Raw genomic sequence first — 23,379 nt, 5'->3', positions numbered from 1 at the left:
AATTAAATGTACCATAGCCTACAGTACAACGTCTAATAATACCCAACAATGTCAACATGTTCCTTATAATCACAAGACCATTTAAGAGAAATGATCACTGGGGAAATTGTATGTATTTTTGTGAGAGACCAAATGAGCAATGGGTTAAGATGCATACTGTTGTCCTATTTCTTTGTAGTGGCTATAAACAAAATAGCACCAGTTTTGGAATAGCCCTGTAGTTTTTCAGCTATAAAAAAGGAATGCACAGTGTTCAATGACCAAATCATCCACTTTTACAAGAAGAACCATCTCTATACCTCAGAGAGGGGGGGGGGGGGGGGGGGTTATTGATTTGCATTGGGGGGGGGGGGGGGGTTGTTGATTTGCGATTGTTGATTTGCATTTTTGATACACCCCCCTCCGCATTTTTGAATGCAAATCAACAATTGGCTCGCCTTATTCAAATTGTGCTACCTATCGCCACACACAGGCAAAGAAGAGTATTTAATTTACAATGACTGCACACCACCGCCAACGCAACCATACATTCAAGAAGAGCAGTACGATTATCAATTCTTTAAGATTCATGTTTTTGTACTAAATAAGTGAAATTGGATAATTTCCCACAGCACACTTGACAGTCTCTCCGTGGCACCGTGGTTGAAAAACTAGAAGAACAGCTTGGCGCACCAAAATCTCATTTTGGTGATCTCTCTCTCTCCTGTTATTGATACTGTAACATGCTATTCTCCATTGGGAGTTGGTTGCAGGTCCGTCCAGCGGCAGGTTTGATTCGGTTCAGGTGGAGGAGAACGCTGGATCAATACTGCCTGGCCAAAGGAAGCTCTCCAGGCAGGATCATATTAAATGTTGACACAGTATTTACACAGCAAGCCACCCCCCTCCAGTATTGAAGTGCATGGTCGGAGGGAGGGATACGACCCCAGGCTTACAGTATGTTGCTTTACCTTGCAGCTTTTTTTTCCTCGTCTGCTAAGTTGATTTAGAGATAAGGGTGGGGGTGGCGGTGTGTGTGTGTGTGTATGGGGGCAGAAGAGGCAATGACAAGTGTGCGTGTTTCTTCTAAGAAGAAGAGATGTTGCATTGCAGTAGTTCTGTGGGTGTGGGAAACATAAATAAAAAAGATAAAAGAGGGTTAATCAGAGACAGCATCATTAGATACATCCACTCATACACAGAGGCCCAAACACACACAGACACACACACCCTGACGGAGGTGGCACACACATGGTGTTGCCCACCAAGCACATGGGAACAGACTTCCTACAGCATCTCTTCCAGTAACTGCCTGAACTTAGCCTTTGCCATGCATCGTGTGTGTGTGTGTGTGTGTGTGTGTGTACTGTTGGTTTTGTGTGACACACTTGAAGGTGTGAATGTGGCTTTGTGTCTGCATTAGAGTTTTAATGATTAATTTGTTTAATGATTAATGATTAATTTGTGAGCTTGTTTGTTAGTTTGTTATCTCTGTATTGGTTTGACTGAATCATACATGTGTGTATATGTGCGTGTGTGCTGAAATGAGAAGTCTGTTATCTTGTGTGCGTTCTGCTTAATCCGAAAGATAGAGAACACCTAGTACTTCCTGTTTTTCATGTAGGTCTTTAACCTTTCTGTTCGCTTGCTGCAAGAAATTTGTACAGACCCCCTGATACTACCAGCCTGAGCTCAGAGCTGTGGCACACACACGCACACGCACGCGCACGCACACACACACACACACACACACACACACACACACAGAGAGAGTCACAAACATCTACACTCTGGTACACTCCACTCCTGTTCTGCCGCTAATTGAACTTTGTGAAGTTCCGGAGCCTGCTGCAGGCTTTTGGATTTCTTTTTCTGTTGCTTTAATGAGGATGGATTGCGGAGTCACAGCGGCAGCCCTGCCCACACCTCTGTCAGGCCCTCGACGCCTCTCCTTGCCCAACAGCCGGACAGCTGGAAATCCACACTTCCCATTTCAGAGCCCCCCAGGACACCATCAGAAGTAAGCCTTACCAGGCAAATGAGAGAGATGGTGAGAAAGGAGGTATTGTATGGGTGTGTGGGGGGGGGGGGGGGGGGGGGGCTAAAAGGGTAAAGAAAACAATGCGGTGGGGCAAAAATGAATGACACAAAAACCAGGATGTGAGGATGTAAACCAGGACCATTTTCTTGACCAGCTCTGAACTTCAAAGCAAATTTTACCTTGAACTAGGGGACACTTTAGAGCAACAGTACCTGTATGTGTCAGTTTTGGGTATCTGTCAGTTTTAGGCAAAAACTTTTGGTGTTTTTGTTGATATATTGTCCTGTGTAGGACAATAGGTGTCCAAGCTCCTGTGTGCAGTATATACAGTACATGTGTAGACAAAACAGGAAAGCCAAAAAAGACACAGGCTTTTATCAACACCAATTAGACTGATGGTGGAATTTATGAGGTCTGCTTCTTAGGTAGTAAGTTGCAAAAAGCACATAGAGATAGAGAAGACAGGGAAGCTGGGTAGAGCTGAGGGAGAGAGCTGCGCAGGTGTTCATAAAGCCCACGCATTCCGCGCAGGTGTTAGAGACCGTTGGGGGTCGTGACACCACTCAGTGTGAATTGACCAGCCAAAGAGATTCTGTGTCCTTACAGATCACGCACATTAGCAAGATTACCTCTGCATTTGGTCTAAGGATCAAATCACATGATATTGCTTGAACTGTGCTGTAATGAATGTACTTAAGTTGTAAGTAAGATTATGATAGCTCTGTGAGATGATCAGATTGAATAGGTCGAAGGCTATTTCTCATCTTTCTAATGGTACAAATGTGTGGGTTAGTGCCATACAGCTGATCTCTTTCTATGTGCCTGAATTTGCATTCACTTAGACATTCTACTCACATTATGAATTTCCTCTTAACCGTATCAGTAGTAATGGGCATTTACACAGTACATGTGCAAGCATAGATGAAACTGAACTCCTTAATGTCTTGTGATGATAAGATGTGTGTGTGTGTGTGTGGGGGGGGGGGGTTAAAAGCCCAGTGCAATCACACAGCACAGGGTGTCATATTAAATGAGTTTTCCAGAATCTTTAATACCACGTTTCAGAACACTGGGAAGTTGGACATATCCCACTTAGAGTTTACGAGGTTCAGCCATAAAGCGTTTCAATGGGCTACTTCACAGAAGTAGAAATCCAGGAAAAGAGATAAGTGATACTGTAGGCAAGTAAGGCTTCTCTTGTCTGGTCATCTGGGACCAGCCTAGCTGCACAGAATACATCCCCATGGTGAGATATCCTGGGAGTTCCAAGTCTGGTGGTCTGCTGGTGTTGGGCTCATTCGTTTTCTAGCAGTCCACAAGCGGGATACCAACAAGCGCCCCACCATTTTGACTATAATGGTCCAAACACTTTTATTTATTAATTCATACTTCTCGCTTCATTTTAATAATATTTTCTTGATATTCACAAGTTAAATTTAAGGTAATAACGATCCAACAGCAGACCAGAAGTGGCACTGATGGTCCGATATCCGCAAATCTGATTGTGCTATCTGAGATGTTAAAATTAGTGGTTATTTTAGTTCACTGAGTATAGTGAAGCCAGCTTGATAACCCTGGTGAAATGCTCTTGAAGGCTGTTCTGTTGGTGATGTTTTTTGTCCAAAAAGGTTACTTTTTTAAAGCTGTGTGAAATCCCCTACCTATGGCACTAGAAATTTACCATATATCTTGTGTATATTTGAATTGGTCAACATAAGAAGTTATTAACCTGCAGAGACAGTTACCTTGGTTGAATTGAATACACCTGAACGTTCAGAAAAACAGTATACTTTTTACAAAAAAGCATTATGAATCTCAGGATACTTCAACATCTATTTCTATACTTAGGTTTTAGAAGGCGAATAGCATGGGGGTTTTGTTTGTCTTAAGGACATTAACCACTAGCAGCTAAAATCTTTAGTATGCTTCTAATGGACAGCCCATTGCTGGCATCAAACCAGCAACAGTACAAAGAGCATGTGGTGGACTCCACCACTTACTAGAGCTGTGATTTCAGCTTTCACACACATATCTCTTAGGTTGTTGTCCTTTTTCCCAGGATTACATGGAGCTCCTTGTTGCCAGGGTGATGATAATTACAGGAACTGGGTTACCAGGCAGACGGCAGCAATAACTCTGTACACGCCATTACCATAGCAACGTTGGTCAAGCCAGCTGCAGATGTCCATGTGCAATCCAGCACCACAGAGCGTTCGCTCATGTACACACATACGTGAGCACATATAATGTCCAGTCAGAAAAAGACATGTATTTGTAAACCACAGGCAGTATGCATTGCAAAACATTAACAGAAGACCTACAAAGTGAAATTGCAAAAATACCCATAGCGGGTTCCCCATAAATAGTAGATACATTATCTGAATGCATAAAAGTATTAACACACAGGTTCCAAAGCCCATACAAAATACACTTTTACCAAATGTGTTACTATAAATGTCTACCAAAACAGTGAAGACCTCTGAACATCTAAAAATTATACTAACGCACATACACACACATTCTAAATATGACATTTCTACAAACTCTCTTGTTCAAGTATACCGAGATGTGTCTTATGGTCAAATAACCTGTTGTGTGCTGTGTGAGGTAAACAGGTCGTGTATAGAGAGGGGTGAGCAGGTGCACGGCCAATCAAGCGAAGGTGTGAAATGAAGCATCTATTGTATGAAAGACCTTGACCTAAATCAGATTTGTTCGGATGAGTAGCCTACCTGCTAATAAAGGTAGAATTTGGCTCTGTGCACGGATGAGTAGCCTACCTGATAATGAGGCTAGAATATGACTGGGTGTTTTTTAAAAGCCACAGAAGCTGCAGGTGCAAGCAGGCAACATATAAAGTATATGTCAAGTACTCACATGAACATACAGGTCTCACATAAACATGCATGCAGGACTTCATTACACAGACAGACAGACAGACAGAGACAGACACAGACACACACACACACACACACACACACACACACACACAAGCCTCATTCTCCTGTTTTGGCACCACTCACATACAGTACAGTATACACCAACAGAAGACTGAGTCTACTGATTGACTGTGAGTGATCCATATAGCATCTGGTTACTATATATAACTCTATGGACAGCACACATGGTTTCTTTCATTTGTTGCTCCGTTTCTCTCACCTTTTCAACAATTAACGTCATTCACATGGATAGAAATGGCATAACCAATGCAGGTCAAGCCACAGGCTTGTTTTCCAAAGGACACAATATGATCAAATACATAATAAATACTTTTCTTGTGAATACATTCATGCTTGCTACCATTTTAGCTTCCTCTGTTATGGATTTCATGTGTAGAGCTGTAGAGCTCTGACAATCAGGTGCCATTACGCAAAACATGTCAATGCTCAATAATACGCAATAATAAAAAATGGACATCCATTGCCCCCATTCTCAGTGTCCCTGTCTGACTCAGGATGCGTTCAATTAGCTTGTGTTTCCAGAGGTAGGGTGAACACTTAATCCAGCACACCTGCTGTGCCCCTTTAGGTGAGCCACCACGGTTAGCCTCGCCCACACGGACACACACAGATACACGGACACACACACACACACACACACACCTGCTGTGCACCTTCAGGTGAACTACAGTGGTCCAGCTCACTCACAAAAGGCCCTGATCCGCCCCAGCTGTCCTGGCTTTATCCCCTCTGTCCCATCAGAGCGTATCTGTGTATGGTATTATCTTCTCAGTGTGTGTGTGTGTGTGTGTGTAAGAGGGAGAGAGAGAGAGGGAGAGAGAGAGAGAGAGAGCATTTCTGTCCAACCTGGATATAAGTGCATGTGAGCAGCAATGAGCTGCTTCACCTTCTGGCTGACTGAAGCATGTACGCATGTCAATCTGTGTGTGTGTGTGTGTTCATTCTGACAAGTGTGTGGCATTCACTCAGTCATGTGTGTGGCTCAACCCTTTGTGTGACACAGCAGCACATATGTGAGAGAGGGTGGGGGATTAGCAATCTCAGCAGAGATCCAGCAAGAGACAGGAAAGACTGCTGCTCACTGCTTGCATGGACTGCAGAATCGCATACAAATCTGGCTCAGACACCTTTTTCTACATTCACTGATAAATCTTATTCATATCAACTTGGCAATATTAAACTATCATATATTGTGACTAATATTTATCTAATAATATCAATTAGTGGCCAAACGAGTAACAACATGACACACATTGGTCTTTATTCCTATTTCCACAGATTTGTGCAACAGCTTCATGCTATCCTCAAACCTACATAAATAATCAGTTGTGGTTATACATATAATCAGGCCCATGGATTGTGCAGGTAAAGTCTCTGGACATGTGGTGTACAAAAGTGATTGTTGGCTCTTACCGTGGTGGCTGCTGTTTTTAGCATGCTCTTCAAGCTTCCTGCTGATACAAATTGGGGAGCTTTTACAGATGCTAAAACAGAATAGGGAATGTTTTTTTATCTTCACATAACTGCCCCCCCCCCCCGCCTCCCATCTTTTAACCTTAAATTTCCTTTAATTTTTCACCCTTTTCCTTCCGTCACAGTGCCATGTACTATCAACTGTGCGAAAAAGACATGTATTTCATGTTGTTAAAAATGCCTTTTCATTTTCAGTTCTTTTACTTGGCTCCACATGATGAACATTTAACTTCTATTTACAGTACTATTTACTTAGGTAACGATCAGACAGGAAGCGCTTTGCTGCTTATAAAACGCGATGTGCACTGTTTTCATAAAACCGCTTTTCCGCTTGAAGTTAAACAATTCGACAGGGCACCAGCACAAAAACGTGAGGCGCAGCAGGCGCACAACACGCGAGATGCTCTGGGCGCATAAGCAGCGCGCAAAATGCTTACTCCCAACACAAAAAAAGCGTGCCTCACTCCAAAAAACACGTCCTGTTTGATCGTTCCCTTACTGTTCTCTAATACGAAACATAAAAAGGCACGCCTCACTCCAAAAACCACGTCCTGTCTGATCGTTCCCTTACTGTTCTCTACTGTTGTGTGATCACACACTAATCAATCGGACTAACTGTTCTCTGGCAATGTAATGAAAGTGTAATTTCTCACAGAAGACTCTTATTTCCAGGCCTAAACACGTGTAAGAAGGAATCTATATGGATATACTTAAGGAATCTATATGGATATACTTAAGGAATCTATGGATATACAGGTCTACAGGTGATATGTAATACAAAGCAGTCACTAACCACTAATCACTAACCACCAATTACTAACCACTAAGCACTAATCACTAACCACCAATTACTAACCACTAACCACTAATTACTAACCGCTAATCACTAACCACCAATTACTAACCACTAATTACTAACCGCTAATAACTAACCACTAATCACTAACTACTTATCACCAATCACTACAGTCCATTCTGTTAGACTACGTTTACACGAAGCAGGGTATTTTCCTAAACGAATATCTGGCCATCTACGTTTGCAAATAAAACTGCATTTACACGAGACCGTTTTTAAAAAAAATGTGTTTACACAAACCCTTGTACATACATGCTGTCATGAGCACGCCAAACCACAGTGGCAGTCTAACGATAAGCTCAAGCTCACATTAACCAATCAGAATCCTGAAAAGTTGCCCGAGCCACCGGAAACGGAAGTGTACTCTCTTCTTCGAATAGCAGCGGTAAAGCAAGTTGTTGTCGATACGACAAAAAGGTTCTGCACCAACATAAACGCAATGGCTATTCTGAGCGCATCCATGATCACCTCAGCCCCAAAATGTGAAGTCGCACGTGAGAACATGTAAATGTAAACATTGGTTGCACATTTGGTGTACTTCTGTCGCATACTGTGAAATTGGCTGCCCAAAACTCCGTTTACCACAGTTTACAACGAAACGCATAAACAAAGTTTTCCAAAAAAATCACTTTGGCCGGAGTTTTTTTGGATAACCGTTTTACGGGGCGAATTCTCCGTTTGCGTCTAAATGAAAGGCTCAAACGTAGGGAAATGTCTTCGTTTATAAAAATACACATGCTCGTGTAAACGGGGTCTTAAGCTGCTACTCACTCAACATTAACAAACAGCCTGTTTCTCTGAAGGTCCTATAGTTAAAAACACTAGTATTGATTAAGCTGTACGGGCTGTACAATTATAAGAGCAGCTTTATATTGTAGTAGTGCAGCCTGTGCACCATTACAGATGGATGGGAGGCAGGCACTCACACACTCTCCACCTTTAAAAACACACCTTACACACCCACACACCCTTCTGCGCCATCTACCTCCCAAACGCCTTACCACTCACAACCACGGGAACACACTTTCCTCTGCAGCCCCGTCGTTAAAAGCATTCACGCACCGCCACCAGTGAGACACACACAGACACCACCACCACCTGCACCGAGCGGGTCCAACAAGAATGTGGCCATCTTTTAGGGGCTGAGCCACTCTTGTCAAAGACTAGCGGGGAGCCGCGGGGCAAGCATTCAAGCCTCCGCTTTATTATAGCTGTGGCTCACACACTCAGGAGTCCTCCTCAAAAAACTGTGCAGGGAAACTTTGCCAAACAAGGCTTTTAACGTTCTGCCCCGTTCCTATGGAAACGCTCAAGGTGCACTCTCACACCCATTGAGATGGACAAACTTCACACACACTCTCTTTTCTGACCGCCTCCTCTTATTTTTCTTCAGTTTTTAACCTTAACGGAGGGGCTTTTTTGAGGCTTGAGTGGGGTGGGGCAGTCAAATGGCTTTGGTGCATTTTTGTAGCCTGTGCTTGGACCTAAACCAATATTGCCTATCTGCTCTGCATAAAGCCAGAAGGGCTTTTCAATTAAACGTTGTTATAAAATTACGTCAAGACCTACAATTATGAGTTGACAGATTTGTTTTTTTTTTTAATGGTTTTACTTTTTTCCCCAAAAAGTCTTATATTTTATTATGTGTGCCCTTTCCGTTTTTAGTGGGTTTTGTCATCATTTCTACATTTGCTGTTGTTGTGTTTGTGACGTGAAACTTTGGAGTGGATTAATTAGGAGTATAATTTGGTCTAATGGCGTGACTGTGTGTGGGGGTGTGCAGGGCTGAGCCATGTCATTAATGGAAGCCAACTTCATTTGACTGTCAACAGGATGAGAGGTTTTCATGACATCCTAAAATCTAAAGGCTTTGCATTAGGGGTGAACGATTTTGGAAAAAAATCTAATTGTGATTTTTCTCACCAATATTGCTATTGCGATTGCGATGCGATATGCGATTATTTTTAAGCTCTTTATCTTCTGTCTTATTCAACAAAGACAAGCAATATATTATTCTATAGTATGACCAACACAAAATAATAGATAAGTTAAACATAAACTGTTCTTTCCTGGAGCCCAGGCCTATGTTATGATGGCATTAGGTCATTGAATAAGATTGATGATGTTTTATTTAACTATTTTAATCACATTAGTAGACCTATATTTGTTGAACTTCCAGCCTTGTAAACATTTAATGATTCTGATTCGTTTTTATTTTGTTTCTATTTCATGTAGATATGACCTTCTTTCGTTAGTTAACAGTGGCACTGACACGGCTTCTCATTGTCCTGTGCTCTCCATACACGCACGCGCGCGCGCGCACGCACAGACACACACACACACACACACACACACACACACACAGACCCGCTCCTCTCCTCTGTAGGCTACTTGCACGTGAATCGGAACAAACTACTGTAGATTGTTGTAGCGCAAATAAATGCGGCCGAATGACCGTTCGGCTCGGTGTTAAAGGTTAGCATCATCAACACCGCAGCGCAATACGCATGCATGCAAATTAACTTGTTCATATCACAACAAAGCCAATCGCGGAGACAAAAATCTTTAAACAGGCAAAGATATCAGCAGTTAGCAGCATGTATGTAGCCTAGAGCCTTAGCTGGTAAGCTAATGTTAGAACAGCTGGGTTTTTGGTGGTTAGCTGTGTCAACTACTTGCGGATAACATTATGCATCAATTCATTACCTGTGAGATGAAATGTTTGTGCCGCCAACCCCCTTGGATATCGTAAATGCCCCCACTGTCACTGTACTCTAGTAAACAAAGTTCCCAGTGCACAGGTGAATGGCTGCTGTGCAGCCTAAACAGTCGTGGAGTTTTAGTCGTCAGCTGGACAAGTGAACGAAGTTACCAGCCAGAGTAGCAGCACAGGGGAATCATGAACTAGAACCAGGGACATGGCAGGTTCGGGCAAAAGGTTTATTTTTAACCAAAGTAGCTCTACTGATCAGACCTTTCTTGACACTGTTAGCTGGTCCTCTTGTTTACGTTTTTTGCTTCTTCAGTGGTCGGTGAGAAGAGTCGGTGGCGCAAGCGCAAGTATAAATGCGTTTTGGTGACGTCACATATTACAAATCGCAGCGTTTGCGGTTTGAAAATCGTGTTTCATCATATCGCGATATTATCGCAAATGCAATAAATCGTTCAGCCCTACTTTGCATTAAAACATTGATAACGGCACACTTTTGGCACTTAAAATGTCCCACGGCACACTAACATTCTGTGTGAAGAAAAAATAAACATACCATAGCCTAAAATTTCAAATAATACACAGATATGGCCTTATTATGGCTTCTATGCAAGACCTGCTCAATAAAACAAGTGCCCTCTGTTTCATTTGTAGGTGACTATATCTAATTTAATTGCGGTTATGAACTGGATGTGATGATTCTGTGAATACTGGATATGGGGCCCCCATTGTACAATGCCTGCATACCACAAATAGTGCAATCATACAATCAATGAGAGCATGTGGTTATAAATTCTTTGATGCAACAGTTGCTTTTCTGAAAAAGTGAGTGACATTTGGGTAATTTTCTGCGGCACACCTGATGATCTCTCACGGCACACTAGTGTGCCCCGGCACAGTGGTTGAAAAACACTGGTCTAGACATTGGTTTTGATTTGAGGGATGCATCTAACACTTCTGTATGGGGTGTTCTGTGTTATTCAAAACAATGCATCAGCACTCAAGGGCTATATAAAAAGCATGAAAACCTTTATTCATTTTTACCATTTTTTTAAATACACATGGAAGTTCTGCTTTGGTGTGTTAGGGTAAAACAGTAACAAAATGTGTAACAAAATAAGATCTGAAAACTTAAATTTCAACATAAGACATGCTCTCTTTCACTCTCTCACACACACACACACACACACACACACATATATTACTGGTCCCAAACATACAAATAAAAGAAGTCTTCACAACGGCTACAAATGAGTCTTCCTCCCGAGTCCATTAGCAAAGTCCAGCATATCGAAGGCAATGAGGGCGGGTGTATGTGTGACTGAGTGTGTGTCTCACTGCACTGCATACGTATGCATGTGACGAAGATAAAAGAGACTTGTGTCTGTATGTGCATGTACTGCCCACAGTAGCTTGTCTGCTTGTCTTTAGAGTTTGAGCTTAAGTTTCTCTGTGTGTGTGTGTGTGTGTGTGTGTGTGTGTGTGTGTGTGTGTGTGTGTGTGTGTGTGTCATGTACACACGTGGCGCATATGGAAATTGACCACATACTCGGCATTGGTTCGTTGGACTGAAATAGCAAAAGGCTCAAAGGGGTGAAAGGTGAAGGCCACTAGTCTGCGGACTGCATGGCTGACCGGTCGGCCCAGCAACCCCGCCTGGATCTTAAACTTCAGCAGGCCAGAATCACGCGCATAGAACCTGCACAACAAAATTGCATACTTAGAACCTGTGCGACTACAGAACTTATCTAGAACCTGCACAACAACAGAATAATATACTTAGAACATGTGCATTTACAGAACATATTGGGAGTGCCACAACGGAAATGAGTCCAGTGTCGCGGAAATCTATATCAAGATATAGCGATTTGAATGCAGAGGGTCAAAAAATTACTAAAAATATGTATTTTCTAATTTCACCAGGAACACATTCCTTAACCTCTTATCTATCACTCTTTGACATATCTTACTGTAAAACGACCTAAAAATAGGATTTTAAAGGCCAAATGTGTAGGCTGCCAATTAAAGTTGTGATAAAGTTTATGTTTTTCTTCCTTGTTCAGACGCTTGCTGTACGTGAGAACAGGAAAGTTTCCATTTTCTTTGGTCTGATAACTTCGTGTTTTGGCTTTTGACCTCTTCAAGAAGAAGTCATCATGAATAGGCTATCCACTCGTAATTACTCTGAAGAAATTTTCTATTTTAGCCAAGAGATTTCGGAGAAGAAGCAGCCCCCTAAATAGTTGTTGCTGACCAGATTCCTCACGGAGATTGCACTCGATTGGTCCGATTCAATTTGTTTTAGAGTTGGCGGCCTATTTAAAAACAAAAACATTAGGCTATGCATTAAGCAGTATAAGTATAAGTATATATACTCTTTTGATCCTGTGAGGGAAATTTGGTCTCTGCATTTATCCCAATCTGTGAATTAGTGTCTAATTCTAAAGTTAATCTATCTATCTATCTATCTATCTATCCCCTAGGGATCAATAAAGTATCTATCTATCTATCTATCTATCTATCTAGTGAAATACACTCAGCACACAGTGAACACACAGTAACACACTAATCCCGGCGCAGTGAAGTGCCTGCAACAGCCTTGCTCAAGGGCACTTCAGCCATGCCTACTGGTCAGGGGTTCGAACCGGCAACCCTCCGGTTAAAAGTCTGAAGCGCTAACCAGTAGGCCACGGCTGCCCCTACATTAATAAGGGCAGCATTAGGATATTTTTTTAATAGCATTAGGCTATTTTTGTCCTTGTCGTCTTCAGAAGTTGATCGAACATTATAGGCTACCCCTCAAGTTATACAAATGCCTGACTCTGTGTGTCTAAGGTCTGTTTGATTATGAATATCCAATAAACCCATTTTTTTATTTTGACAAACTGGACTCATTTCGTGGTGGCACGCCCCATATTTAGAACATGCGAAACAGAATTACATTCTTAGAACTGGGCGACTAGAGAACATATTTAAAACCTGCACAGTTACAGAATTACACACTTCTAACCTGTATGACTAGAGTAGGGTTGCAACTACGATAAGAACTATTAGATCTACTTGAGTTGGACAGCTGGTGATACCCAGAGGCAAATCTACAGATCTGTCCCAACACTGGCTTGTTTTAAAAATAAATTAAAAATGCCATTATTTTTTCCTGCCTTTGATTAATCTGTTGACTTTTGTTGAGTTATAAAATTACTTTTGTTGATGTGAGTTTCTTTCTATTTCATTAATTTTATTTTGTTTATTTATTTACATATACATTTGGGTATTTTTGTTTGTTTTTGTTATTATTATTTATTACTCTCCCCTTGTAGTGTTTATTATTAGATTTATTATTGTTGCCATTGATTGATCTAGTGTTCTATGCATAACATGTAAAGCACATTATCTGGCCATTATTTTCTCCATTTATTCGCTTCACCGATAAATTGTCAGAAAATGGTGAAAAAATGTAAATCAGAATTTCCGAAAGCCCACAAAGGATAATGTCCTTAAATGCCAAAAATATCTAATTTAACTAACTACAACCCCAAATCAGAAAAAGTTGGGACATTAAAATGTAATGTGTGAAATGCAAATAAAAACAGAATGTGATAATATACAAGTCTCGTAAACCCATATTAAGCAGCAAAAAGGACATAGACAACATATCAAATGTTGAAAAAATTTGAGTTTTTCATATATTTGTGTGCATTGTCAACTTTATTGTGAATGCGGGGAGAGGGGAGGGTTAACATCAGGCTCACCACAAGGCCTTTTCCTATGCTGCACCCAAACTGTAGAACTCACTCCCCTTACACATCTGCGCTCTCGACTCCATCTCACAATACAAAACGGCTCTTAAAACCCACCTTTTCGAGATGGCTTATGGACATTTTACTACCACTATGTTTTTTTTCTTTTTTTTTAATTTGTGTGTATTTTTCACTGTGTTTACTCTGTAAAGCGGCATTGGGTGCTTTAAAAGGCGCTAGGTAACAAATAAAATTATATATTCAAAATATTATTAGGGCCCGAGCACCGAAGGGCGCAAGGCCCTATTGTTTTTGTAAGGATTATTATTATTATTATTATTATTATTATTATTATATTAACTTTGTCTCAGAGCATTTTCCTTTTTTGAGGTGGTTAAGATGGGTGAAAAGTCTTGAAATTTGGCACACACATCAGGTGTCACGCAAAGCAGTTAGGTAAAAGAGCTTGGCCCCGGGCGTGGCCCAGGGACACAGTAGCGCCCCCTTAGGTGATTAAGGCAGTGGTTGGCACATACTTTCAGCTAGACGCATCAAATTTGGTAGGTGTGTGTATCTCCCCAAGATGAACAACTTTCGTATGTACAATGCATTAGCCACGCCCAACAGGAAGTGAGGTATTTGGGATTTTGTGCAGACTAATATGTGATGAAATATGTGCTGAATTGTGAAATTTGTCACAGACATCAAGTGGTACAGTGCATAGACAGGGACAAAAGCTTGGTACCGGGCGTTGCCCAGGAACTCCATAGCGCCCCCTTATGTCACTGTGACTTGTGGTTGGCATATAGTTTGAGATACACACACCAAAATTGGGGGGGTGTATGTAACTCCCAAAAACAAACAACTTTTGTATTAACATGCCATTAGCCACGCCCACAGGAAGTGAGGTAATTGAGATCTTGTGCGTTGTGGACATGATCAATTTTAACATACTCCTCCTAGACGGTTGGTCCGATTCATGTCAAAGTTGGTATACATGACGCCGAGATGTTCCTGATTCTAAATTGTGAAGCCTTTTTTTGATATGTTGTAATTTGACAATATGGCGAAATTGTTAATTTTAATACCGTTCCACAAAAACAATAAATGTCTCTTAATTCACCATGCATGGCTTGAAATGTTTTAAATTTCACAGGTCTTTGAATATCATGGGAGTGATGATATTGACATGCCCATAATGCATGTTTGGCATAGCGCCACCAACTGGCAACAGAAAGAATGACAATTATACTGATGTCATATGATCAATTTGAACATACTCCTCCTAGACGGTTTGTCAGATTAATTTGAAATTTGCCAAATATTATGCCAAGATGTTGCTGATGTTAGATTTTAATATCCCATCACATAAACACGAAATGTGTCATAAATCACAGTGCATTGAATGAATGGTCTGAAACTTCTCAGGTTACTATATATTATGATTATGATGACACCCAATGGGCCTGCCTTGCATTGCGCCCCCACCTGGCCAAGCAAGTAAATGTGGCAGAAAATAAAATACAAAAACAAATAGCACACGCATTAAATATGTACATTTCACAAACACACCACGTCGGTGCTTTGTTGGATGTCATGGGTTCGGCCCGCAGGTGCTCGGGCCCGCCATTGCCGCTTACGGTTATATTTATTATTATTATTACTACCTGATGGGGTGGTCGCCACAGGTTTTGGGACGCTCCATGACGGACACCCACTTGTCGTCGTAGCTGAAGAGAGAGAGGTCCAGGTAGGGGCTGCTGCTGTAGGACTGGGCACTGATAGGCAGCTGGCCCAGCAGACGCCGCACTGCCTCCATGTGACCACCATACTTAGCGTTCACTATGGTGTCTTTAAACCTAAACACACACACACACAGATCAGCATGCGACCCAACCACACGTCCCACACACACAAAAACACACACATTTTAGAATTGATGTAGCTGGCACAGATAGCATCTATCTACTTTGGTCATCTTACACGAATTTTCACAACACACATCAGCAACACACCTTCCCCTCCCACTATACACAAACAGTCAGGCATGCACCCACATATCAGCATACACAAACACACACATTAACTTTACAGATGTAGCACACACAAACACAAACAACCGTGTCTACAACTCCTTACAACTTAAACTGGCACACAAGGCATAAAAAAAAAAAAAGGGTTGGTTCCTGTTGGTTGTCAGTTGAGGCCATGGGTCGGTAAGGATTTATTTATTTATTTATTTATTTTTTTCCCAGTGGCAGTAAGGGATAGGTAGAAAATCAATCCCACCAGGATTTCGCGAGGTTTTTTGAGACTGTTGCGACCTAAAATGCCTGGATGGAAGTTGCAGTGATTTTAGCTGTTTCTTGTGGAGAAATTGCGGGAGGAAGTGAAAATTGCAAAAATAGTTTAAATTTAGGGCAATTAAGGTTAGTAAGACCAAAATCACACTGATAATCTTGATGCTTATTAAAAAGGATAATCAAAGGTAAACAGTAAGGATTACAGAAAATCAAAAGTAGGCCTACTTTATTTGTGAAAATGCTTTGACTGAGGTCATTCACAAAGCATTATAGTAGAACTGTCCAAAAAAGACAGTCACCTAAAGAGATGGCATCATGTCATATGTTTCAATACATTCATATATTTTGTAATTCATATTAAGTTCATATCTTTTTAATAATTCATAGTCTGTGGCCTGCATAATTACTAATAGCCAAGTAAGTATCTAGTAATTTCATATTGATTTAAACTATTTGACTACACTTCTGTTTAATGTCATTACATTGGTGGTGTACGTCTAATTGACTGCCTGCCCCTTTAAGGTGAGAGTAGCCTAAGTACATTTCTGAGTGGATTGGAAGGCTTGCATCTCAATGTGTTCGGCTACGAGTGTAAATCACTTTTTGCATAGTGCATTACGATATGTGGATGCAATTGGGAATGTCTTCTATATCATTAGTTAAAATAAATGTTAAAAAAAACAACTCGAATGAAATCATTCTTGGATCATAGAAGAGGTAAATGTCTTGCAATTTTATTAATTTCTATGATTTTGGTAGCACTACTCAAACTAAGCCCACAAGCTAGCAAACATGACATAAGCTAAAAGGACATATCCAGGTAAACGTTTGCCAATGGGTTGCATAGCCTACTCAAAAATCAGTAAACCAAGTAGGCCTTAATTAACTTACTTTCATAGCCTAGGTAGGTTAGCAACACCAGGTTGAGAGATGCAAGTAAGCAGATCATTAACGTTAGCCTTCTATTTATTGTCATCAAAACCGGCAGTCTTTGGTGTCATATGCAAAAGGTGCAGAAGTAAGTGTGCCATCTGGCTCAATATTCTGCGCGAGGGACTGTTGTGGTAGGTGAAATTTCAAGGTGAAACTACGATGATTGGTCAAATTTGCGAAAAAGTTTGGACAAAATTGCGAGTGCCTTGGTAAGTGACGAAAACAATCGTCTTCGTGAACAGCTGTGCATAGGCTACTTTGTAAAAGAGAGAATACGCTCATCCCTATACATTAGGGGTGTGAATCTCTCATGTAAAAGACGATACGATTCACATCTAGATACATGGGCACGATTCGATACAAGAAAAGATACATGTTCATAAAAAACGATTCAGTACGATTCGATGCGATGCGATTCGATGCAGTTCGATGCAGTTGAAGAATAGAAAGCATTCTGAAAGATTTTTTATCATTTGCTTAAGGTGCAAATTAATTTTATATTATAAATTATCATGGTCATGTCAATTAGGCAAAAACAAATGTGTGAATATGATTATCTAAACTGAGGTTTGTATCATATATTGTATTGAAATGAAAAAAGAATAGTCTACATTTCAGCCAAACAAAGCAGCCAGATACAACATAAAAATAAATTTTTATAGACTTTATAGATTTTATAGAGTTATATCTGATTGTTTTCAAGGAGCTGTAGCCTATTGTTGAGGTAAGACAATACCGAAATAAAATAAAACGGTGCTTAAGACAATCTTGGCCTTTTCTCATAGCTAGAACAACATAGGCCTACATATCAATGAACTGGGCCTATTTTGTTCAAAGTCTGAGTGAATATGAACAAAATAATAATAATTTGTACATCGTTTTAGCAGCAAGGGCCAAATTATTCTTTAACATTAAGGAAATCCCTTCATCAAACGTAAGGCTACTCTACAGACTATCGTTGCCGTTTAGGAATGCTATAGTAAGTGTTTAATTTCGCGCTGGATTTTGACAAACAAAAGAGTAAAATCTGTCAAACAACGACAGAGTGCGAGTTGTCACGTGCTTAAGTTGCAGTAGATGTATGGGTAAAATCCGTGCCACGTGTAGTTTCAAAACAGGAAGTGGGATGAACGCGCTGCTTGCAACGTAAATCAGAGTCTGAGCGAGCAGAAAAGGTTATGAACGATTTCTAACAAGTAAATCGATATAACCACCGGTTCATTTCAGTTTTATTCCGATACAGGGCTTCACATATCGATGTAGCCGTATCTTACACGTTAAAAACGGATACCGATACGTATCGGTTAATCTTTACACCCCTACTATACATAACGCAAGGGGTAATTAATGTAATTATAGTTCGCCTTTTATTTGTGGATTTATTTAATATATTTAGTGTTATTTCTTCCCCAAGCTCATAAAATAAATTTGGGTCGCACATAAATTGACAGGGTCGGTCGGAAACCGGAACCCAAGAATTTTTTTTTTTATGCCCAACAAAAAAAACATGTATCTATACAGATTCACACAGAAACACACATATCAGACCACACTCATGTGCATATTCCATGTATGTGGTTTAGTGGCAACCTAAAACCTTATAGCAAGTGGCCTAGTAATAACCCTCCTGACAGGAGAGTGTTATGGCTTCACACCCCTAATGTAATAAAGCCCTCAGGCTCTTCTCCAAGGAGATTATCTCAGAGTAAAATTATCCAGGTTCCTCACTAAACCATGTACTTGTAATACGCCACAGATCTCACCTGCTCTGGACACACATCGAGCGTTATTTGTTGAGGTGTGCTGGGCATCTTACCTGCGCTGCACCTGGCGGGCATAGTTGTTGCTGGAGGCTGAGCAGGGGAACTGGACAGCCTCACTGTGCAGTGTGGCATTGCGGAACAGGTCGCAGAAGTTCTCAAAGAGCTCCAGCAGCTGGTCTGACGTGTTCTCAAACACCGCCAGCACCTCCGTGGAAACCATGTTGTAGACCACAAAGAAGGAGGGCTGGAGGACACACACACACACACACACACACACACATAAAACAGCTCATCCTGAGTTCACACTGAACTTTACACAGCAACGAAAGCTCATGATGTTTCATCAGAGAAGAGAAAGCCAGGTGAGAATAGGGCTGTGTGTTGGCCACAATCTGGCAGTCATGATACACAGGTTATGATTCAATATACTGTGGAAGTGTAAGAGGTGTGTGTGTGTGTGAGAGGCGTGTGTGTGTGTGTGAGAGGCGTGTGTGTGTGTGTGTGTGTGTGTTTGTGTGTCACTGTGTGTGTGAGCGTGTGTGTGAGCGGTGTGTGTGTGTGTGTGTGTTTGTGTGTCACTGTGTGTGTGTGTGTCACTGTGTGTGTGAGCGTGTGTGTGAGTGTGATGTGTGAGCGTGTGTGTGAGAGGCGTGTGTGTGTGTGTGTTTGTGTGTCACTGTGTGTGTGTGTGTTTGTGTGTCACTGTGTGTGTGAGCGTGTGTGTGAGTGTGAGCGTGTGTGTGAGAGCGTGTGTGAGAGGCGTGTGTGTGTGTTTGTGTGTGTGTCACTGTGTGTGTGAGCATGTGTGTGAGCGTGTGTGTGAGCGTGTGTGAGCGTGTGTGTGAGAGTGATGTGTGAGCGTGTGTGTGTGTGAGAGTGTGTGTGCGTTACCTGGGTCGGATCGCTGACGCGCATGGTGACCACGTCCTCGCTGGTGTACTTGATGAAGAGGTGCTGCTCGTCCAGCAGCTGCATCTTCCACATGCGCAGCTGCCGCAGCTGGTCGAAGTACTGGAAGAAGCGCCGCTTGGCCAGGGCGCTGCCGTCCAGCTCGGCGCGCCGCCACAGGTACACCAGCAGCCTGTGCTTCAGTGAGCTGATGCTCTTCTCCTTGTAGAGGCGCGAGAAGCCCGGCTGGCCCTGGCCCTCCGCTGACGGGCCTTCCGAGTAGACGGCCGACAGCGTCAGCAGGTCATCCTCGTAGCAGAAGCGGCCGATGGTCCGCACGTCCAGGAAGGTGCCTTCGCCAGTTACCTGGGAGAGCGTGGGTCAATTAGGGTAAGAGGAGGCAGTGGGAAGACACAAGGAAGTGGCCACAGAGCACTAAACACTAAAATATAGTATTATGTCTATATACTGTAGGTCACATATGTTGCCGGATCAATCCCTGCCCAGTAGGAAAAATGTGGGCGGGGGAAGTGGTTGAGCACTGCTCTCCCATGCCCACATCCACGGCTGAAGTGCCCTTGAGCAAGGCACCTAACCCCTCACTGCTCCCCGAGCGCCGCTGTAGCAGGCAGCTTACTGCTCCGGGTTAGTGTGTGCTTCACCTCACTGTTTGTTCACTGTGTGCTGTGTGTGTTTCACTAATTCACGGATTGGGATAAATGCAGAGACCAAATTTCCTTCACGGGATCAAGAGTATATACTTATATACATATGTCTTCACAAATATGTATACATATACAGATATTTATGTATAACACTAACAGATGTAATAGCCTCTTGTCATCGTCAATTATTATTATGTCAATTATAATTAATGCTGGAATATATGAATTTACAATAAAAATAAACACAAAAACAGCAGACATGCCTTGTTGCACCATGTAGTCTGTCTGACTCATGGCACATTGTGGACCAGGCATTCCTAACACGCACACAAACACACACACACACACACACACACACACACACACCTGGAAGACATGAATAGTCTGCTGCTGGACAGAGAGGACTGCCAGTATGTTCCGGTACAGGTAGAGACCCTGGTTGTGGGACAGGATGATCTTGTCGCACTTGAAGGTGCGCGTGTCACAGAGGCGGCCTGTGTGCAGGTCGATGACGTGGAGCGAGTAGTCCTCCAGGGGCACGCGTGGGTTGGGCGTCACCGACTCGTTGTTGCGGTACACCTCGAAGAAGTGCGGGTGCGGCTCCTCGGGCAGGTAGGCTGCCGAGCCCACAATGACGTAGCGGCAGTCGTCCGTAAACAGACTGCACTCACGGTTCAGGTGCTCGCCGTTGGACGCCACGTTGGTGACGTGCATCAGGCAGAAGAAGCGCTCAAAGAGACGCCCACGGATGCCCAGTGAGGCCTGGTCGTTGCCGTTGGCGAGGGTCTCGCCCTCCTGACCCTGGAGCAGGTCTTGGGCCGCCTGGCACCCCTGAGGAGCAGAGTGCAAATGTTTACTTCTCTTCAAATTACCTTAATGTCTCCTCATTATCCTCTGTTCTTCTCATCAAATCGTACTCATGGATTTTTTACATTTGGCAGTAGCTTCGCTTTGCTGAAGCAGGCCTAGAACTGTGCTGAAAAGTGCAAAGCCATTAAATACCCAAAAGGCTATGTGTTGGTTGTTTACGCCTATTAAAAATGTAAAGATGCAAATAGATGTGGTGACCTTTCCCTTACTGCTGGTGGATCTATTACCTGGTACTCATATATTTCCAGTGACGTCTGGTCAGAAGAAAAGGCGATGAACCAGCGCCCATCAGGAGAGAACTTCCGTAGGAAGCAGGGTGGCTTCTCCACATTTACAACTGTGAAGTTGGGGAAGAGGTTCTGGTGGAAACAGCGCACGCGGTACCAGTGAGCCCCTGCTGGGCCCGAGCTGATGCGCCGCTGCTCCAGCCGGTGGACCACATTCTGGTTCTGGATGCGGCGCGGCCGCAGGGTGGGGGACTCTTCCTCCGCCGTGTGCTGCCACATAACCGTGGCCCGCCTCACATGCTGCAGAACTCCGTGGACGCCGGGTCACCTCACCTGCCTGCTGAGCAGAGCTGCCGAGGTCACCACCACACCCTCTCTAGGCACCAGGCTGCCAAGAAACAGGTACTCCTTTAAGGGCTAAGCATAATGCAAGATTAGGTAAACAAAGAGAAGATTCCTGAGGTTGAGGAAACTTGACAGCTACTTTAGCAACAGTGCCACTCAATATGAAAACACCAGCAACAAAAATTTGCATAACAGTGTTTATCTTGACAAACGATTTGCAAATTATATTGCAACAAATTGTATTGTAACAAATGTCCCTTACAATAAAGAACTAGGTTATAGGAATCTTAAATTATTTTTGGACAAAATGTTATAGTAATCATATATGAATACTAGGCTTACAGATGTTATAGGAGTCATATATTATTTTGGGACATACTACAGAAGTACTATGTGACACTTCAGAGGATAAGGATACTAGCGGTACTACAGAACATCATATAATTAGTATACACACTAACGTTACCATAGAATTACTATAGAAATCGTTTAGCATTACTATTCTAAGCAACAACGTTAGAATGTTTCTCTAATGTCAATTACTGAAACCTTTCGACAGAAACATGGCAATTTCTCTTGATTATCCCAAAGAGTTAACTTAGAGCATTTTGGGGGAGGAAGAAAGCTATAATCTAGGCCACAGGTAACATGCTGCCAGCTAGGCAGCTGAAGGCAACATTATGGATATCCACCTAACGTTAACAACACTGCCCTCCGTTTTTTATTGTTAGCTTTCGGCTAACTTAGCGTTATAACGTTATAAGGAAACGAAGAAAAGGGGAACCAGACGAGATGACTAATTACAAAGTGTTCATAACTTAGTTCACCAGGTTTACAGCTACCTGTGGAAGTGAGCTTGTCCTAAGTTTCTAGACAATTACCCAGCTAACGCTAGCTAACTAGTGGAATCTAACTTCGCCGCCCGTTAACTTACAGTGAGAACGTTACCCTTGCATACTTCAATTACTAAACATAATTTCTAAACGTGGACCTTTGTTTGCCACCATCTTAGAGTATTTTGAAACTATGCCTAAATAGCTAGTACATAATGTAACGATGTTTGATTACCCGATTTGTCGAACATTAATGCATTTAAGCATCTATTTCAGCAATATAGCCACCTACCTGCGAGCTCAGCTACTTCCGTGGACCTACCGACAGTGCTCCGACAATGCTCCGAAAAGCGTCAAAATAAAAGTCCACAAGAAAGTTCCATTATAAAAAAAAAACAATTTGGGAAATAATTCAGCGTCTTACACGATATAAACATATTGTGCTGCTACTTAGCTTTGGTAAATAATGACGAATAAATTGCATCTGCAAATTTAATGCAGACTTGCTAAATTATAGGCCTACCAGTAGTAGCCTAATAGTATACCACAGGCTATTACATCTGACTGACTTTTCGTATAGTCTCAGTAGTGGGGCTGTTACAGTAAGCTCAACGATCTTGCTTTTTATGAAAGAAGCATGAAACTTTCAGGGTTTTTTCTTGATGACCTAATATAAGCTTTAATTTTAGATCTGGAGGCATTCTCAGTTTGACCTCTGATGTCAGATAGAGGTCATTGACCTCTGTAATATGTTGTGACACTACAGGTGAATAGGGTAAAAAAAATAAAATAA

The 23,379-nt window shown here is 42.1% G+C and overlaps 1 protein-coding gene across 5 annotated transcripts; it reads right to left on the bottom strand.

The window, feature by feature from the left end:
* Positions 1 to 11,027: 11,027 nt before the first annotated feature.
* Positions 11,028 to 22,916, bottom strand: det1 (DET1 partner of COP1 E3 ubiquitin ligase). 5 transcript variants are annotated; one of them, XM_076269874.1, is made up of 7 exons: positions 22,879 to 22,916; positions 21,409 to 21,825; positions 20,678 to 21,142; positions 19,650 to 20,012; positions 18,812 to 19,002; positions 15,427 to 15,618; positions 11,028 to 11,718 (listed from the first exon to the last, which is right to left on the bottom strand). In XM_076269874.1, the coding sequence occupies exons 2-7, from the start codon at positions 21,685 to 21,687 to the stop codon at positions 11,529 to 11,531; spliced, it is 1,680 nt and encodes a 559-aa protein (XP_076125989.1). In that variant the 5' UTR covers positions 21,688 to 21,825; positions 22,879 to 22,916; the 3' UTR covers positions 11,028 to 11,528. The 5 variants fall into 5 exon arrangements, with proteins under 5 accessions (XP_076125989.1, XP_076126003.1, XP_076126006.1 ...); XM_076269888.1 differs by having other exon boundaries at positions 21,409 to 21,796; positions 22,879 to 22,901; XM_076269891.1 differs by lacking the exon at positions 22,879 to 22,916 and adding an exon at positions 22,822 to 22,867 and having other exon boundaries at positions 21,409 to 21,796.
* Positions 22,917 to 23,379: the final 463 nt, after the last annotated feature.

Source organism: Alosa pseudoharengus, unplaced genomic scaffold, assembly GCF_046254945.1.
Source record: "Alosa pseudoharengus isolate Yale_2024_CS ecotype anadromous, Long Island Sound unplaced genomic scaffold, YU_APseudo_1.1 YU_APseudo_1.1_scf_10, whole genome shotgun sequence".
Taxonomy (NCBI): domain Eukaryota; kingdom Metazoa; phylum Chordata; class Actinopteri; order Clupeiformes; family Clupeidae; genus Alosa; species Alosa pseudoharengus.
This window is presented reverse-complemented; position numbering and strand designations above follow the sequence as displayed.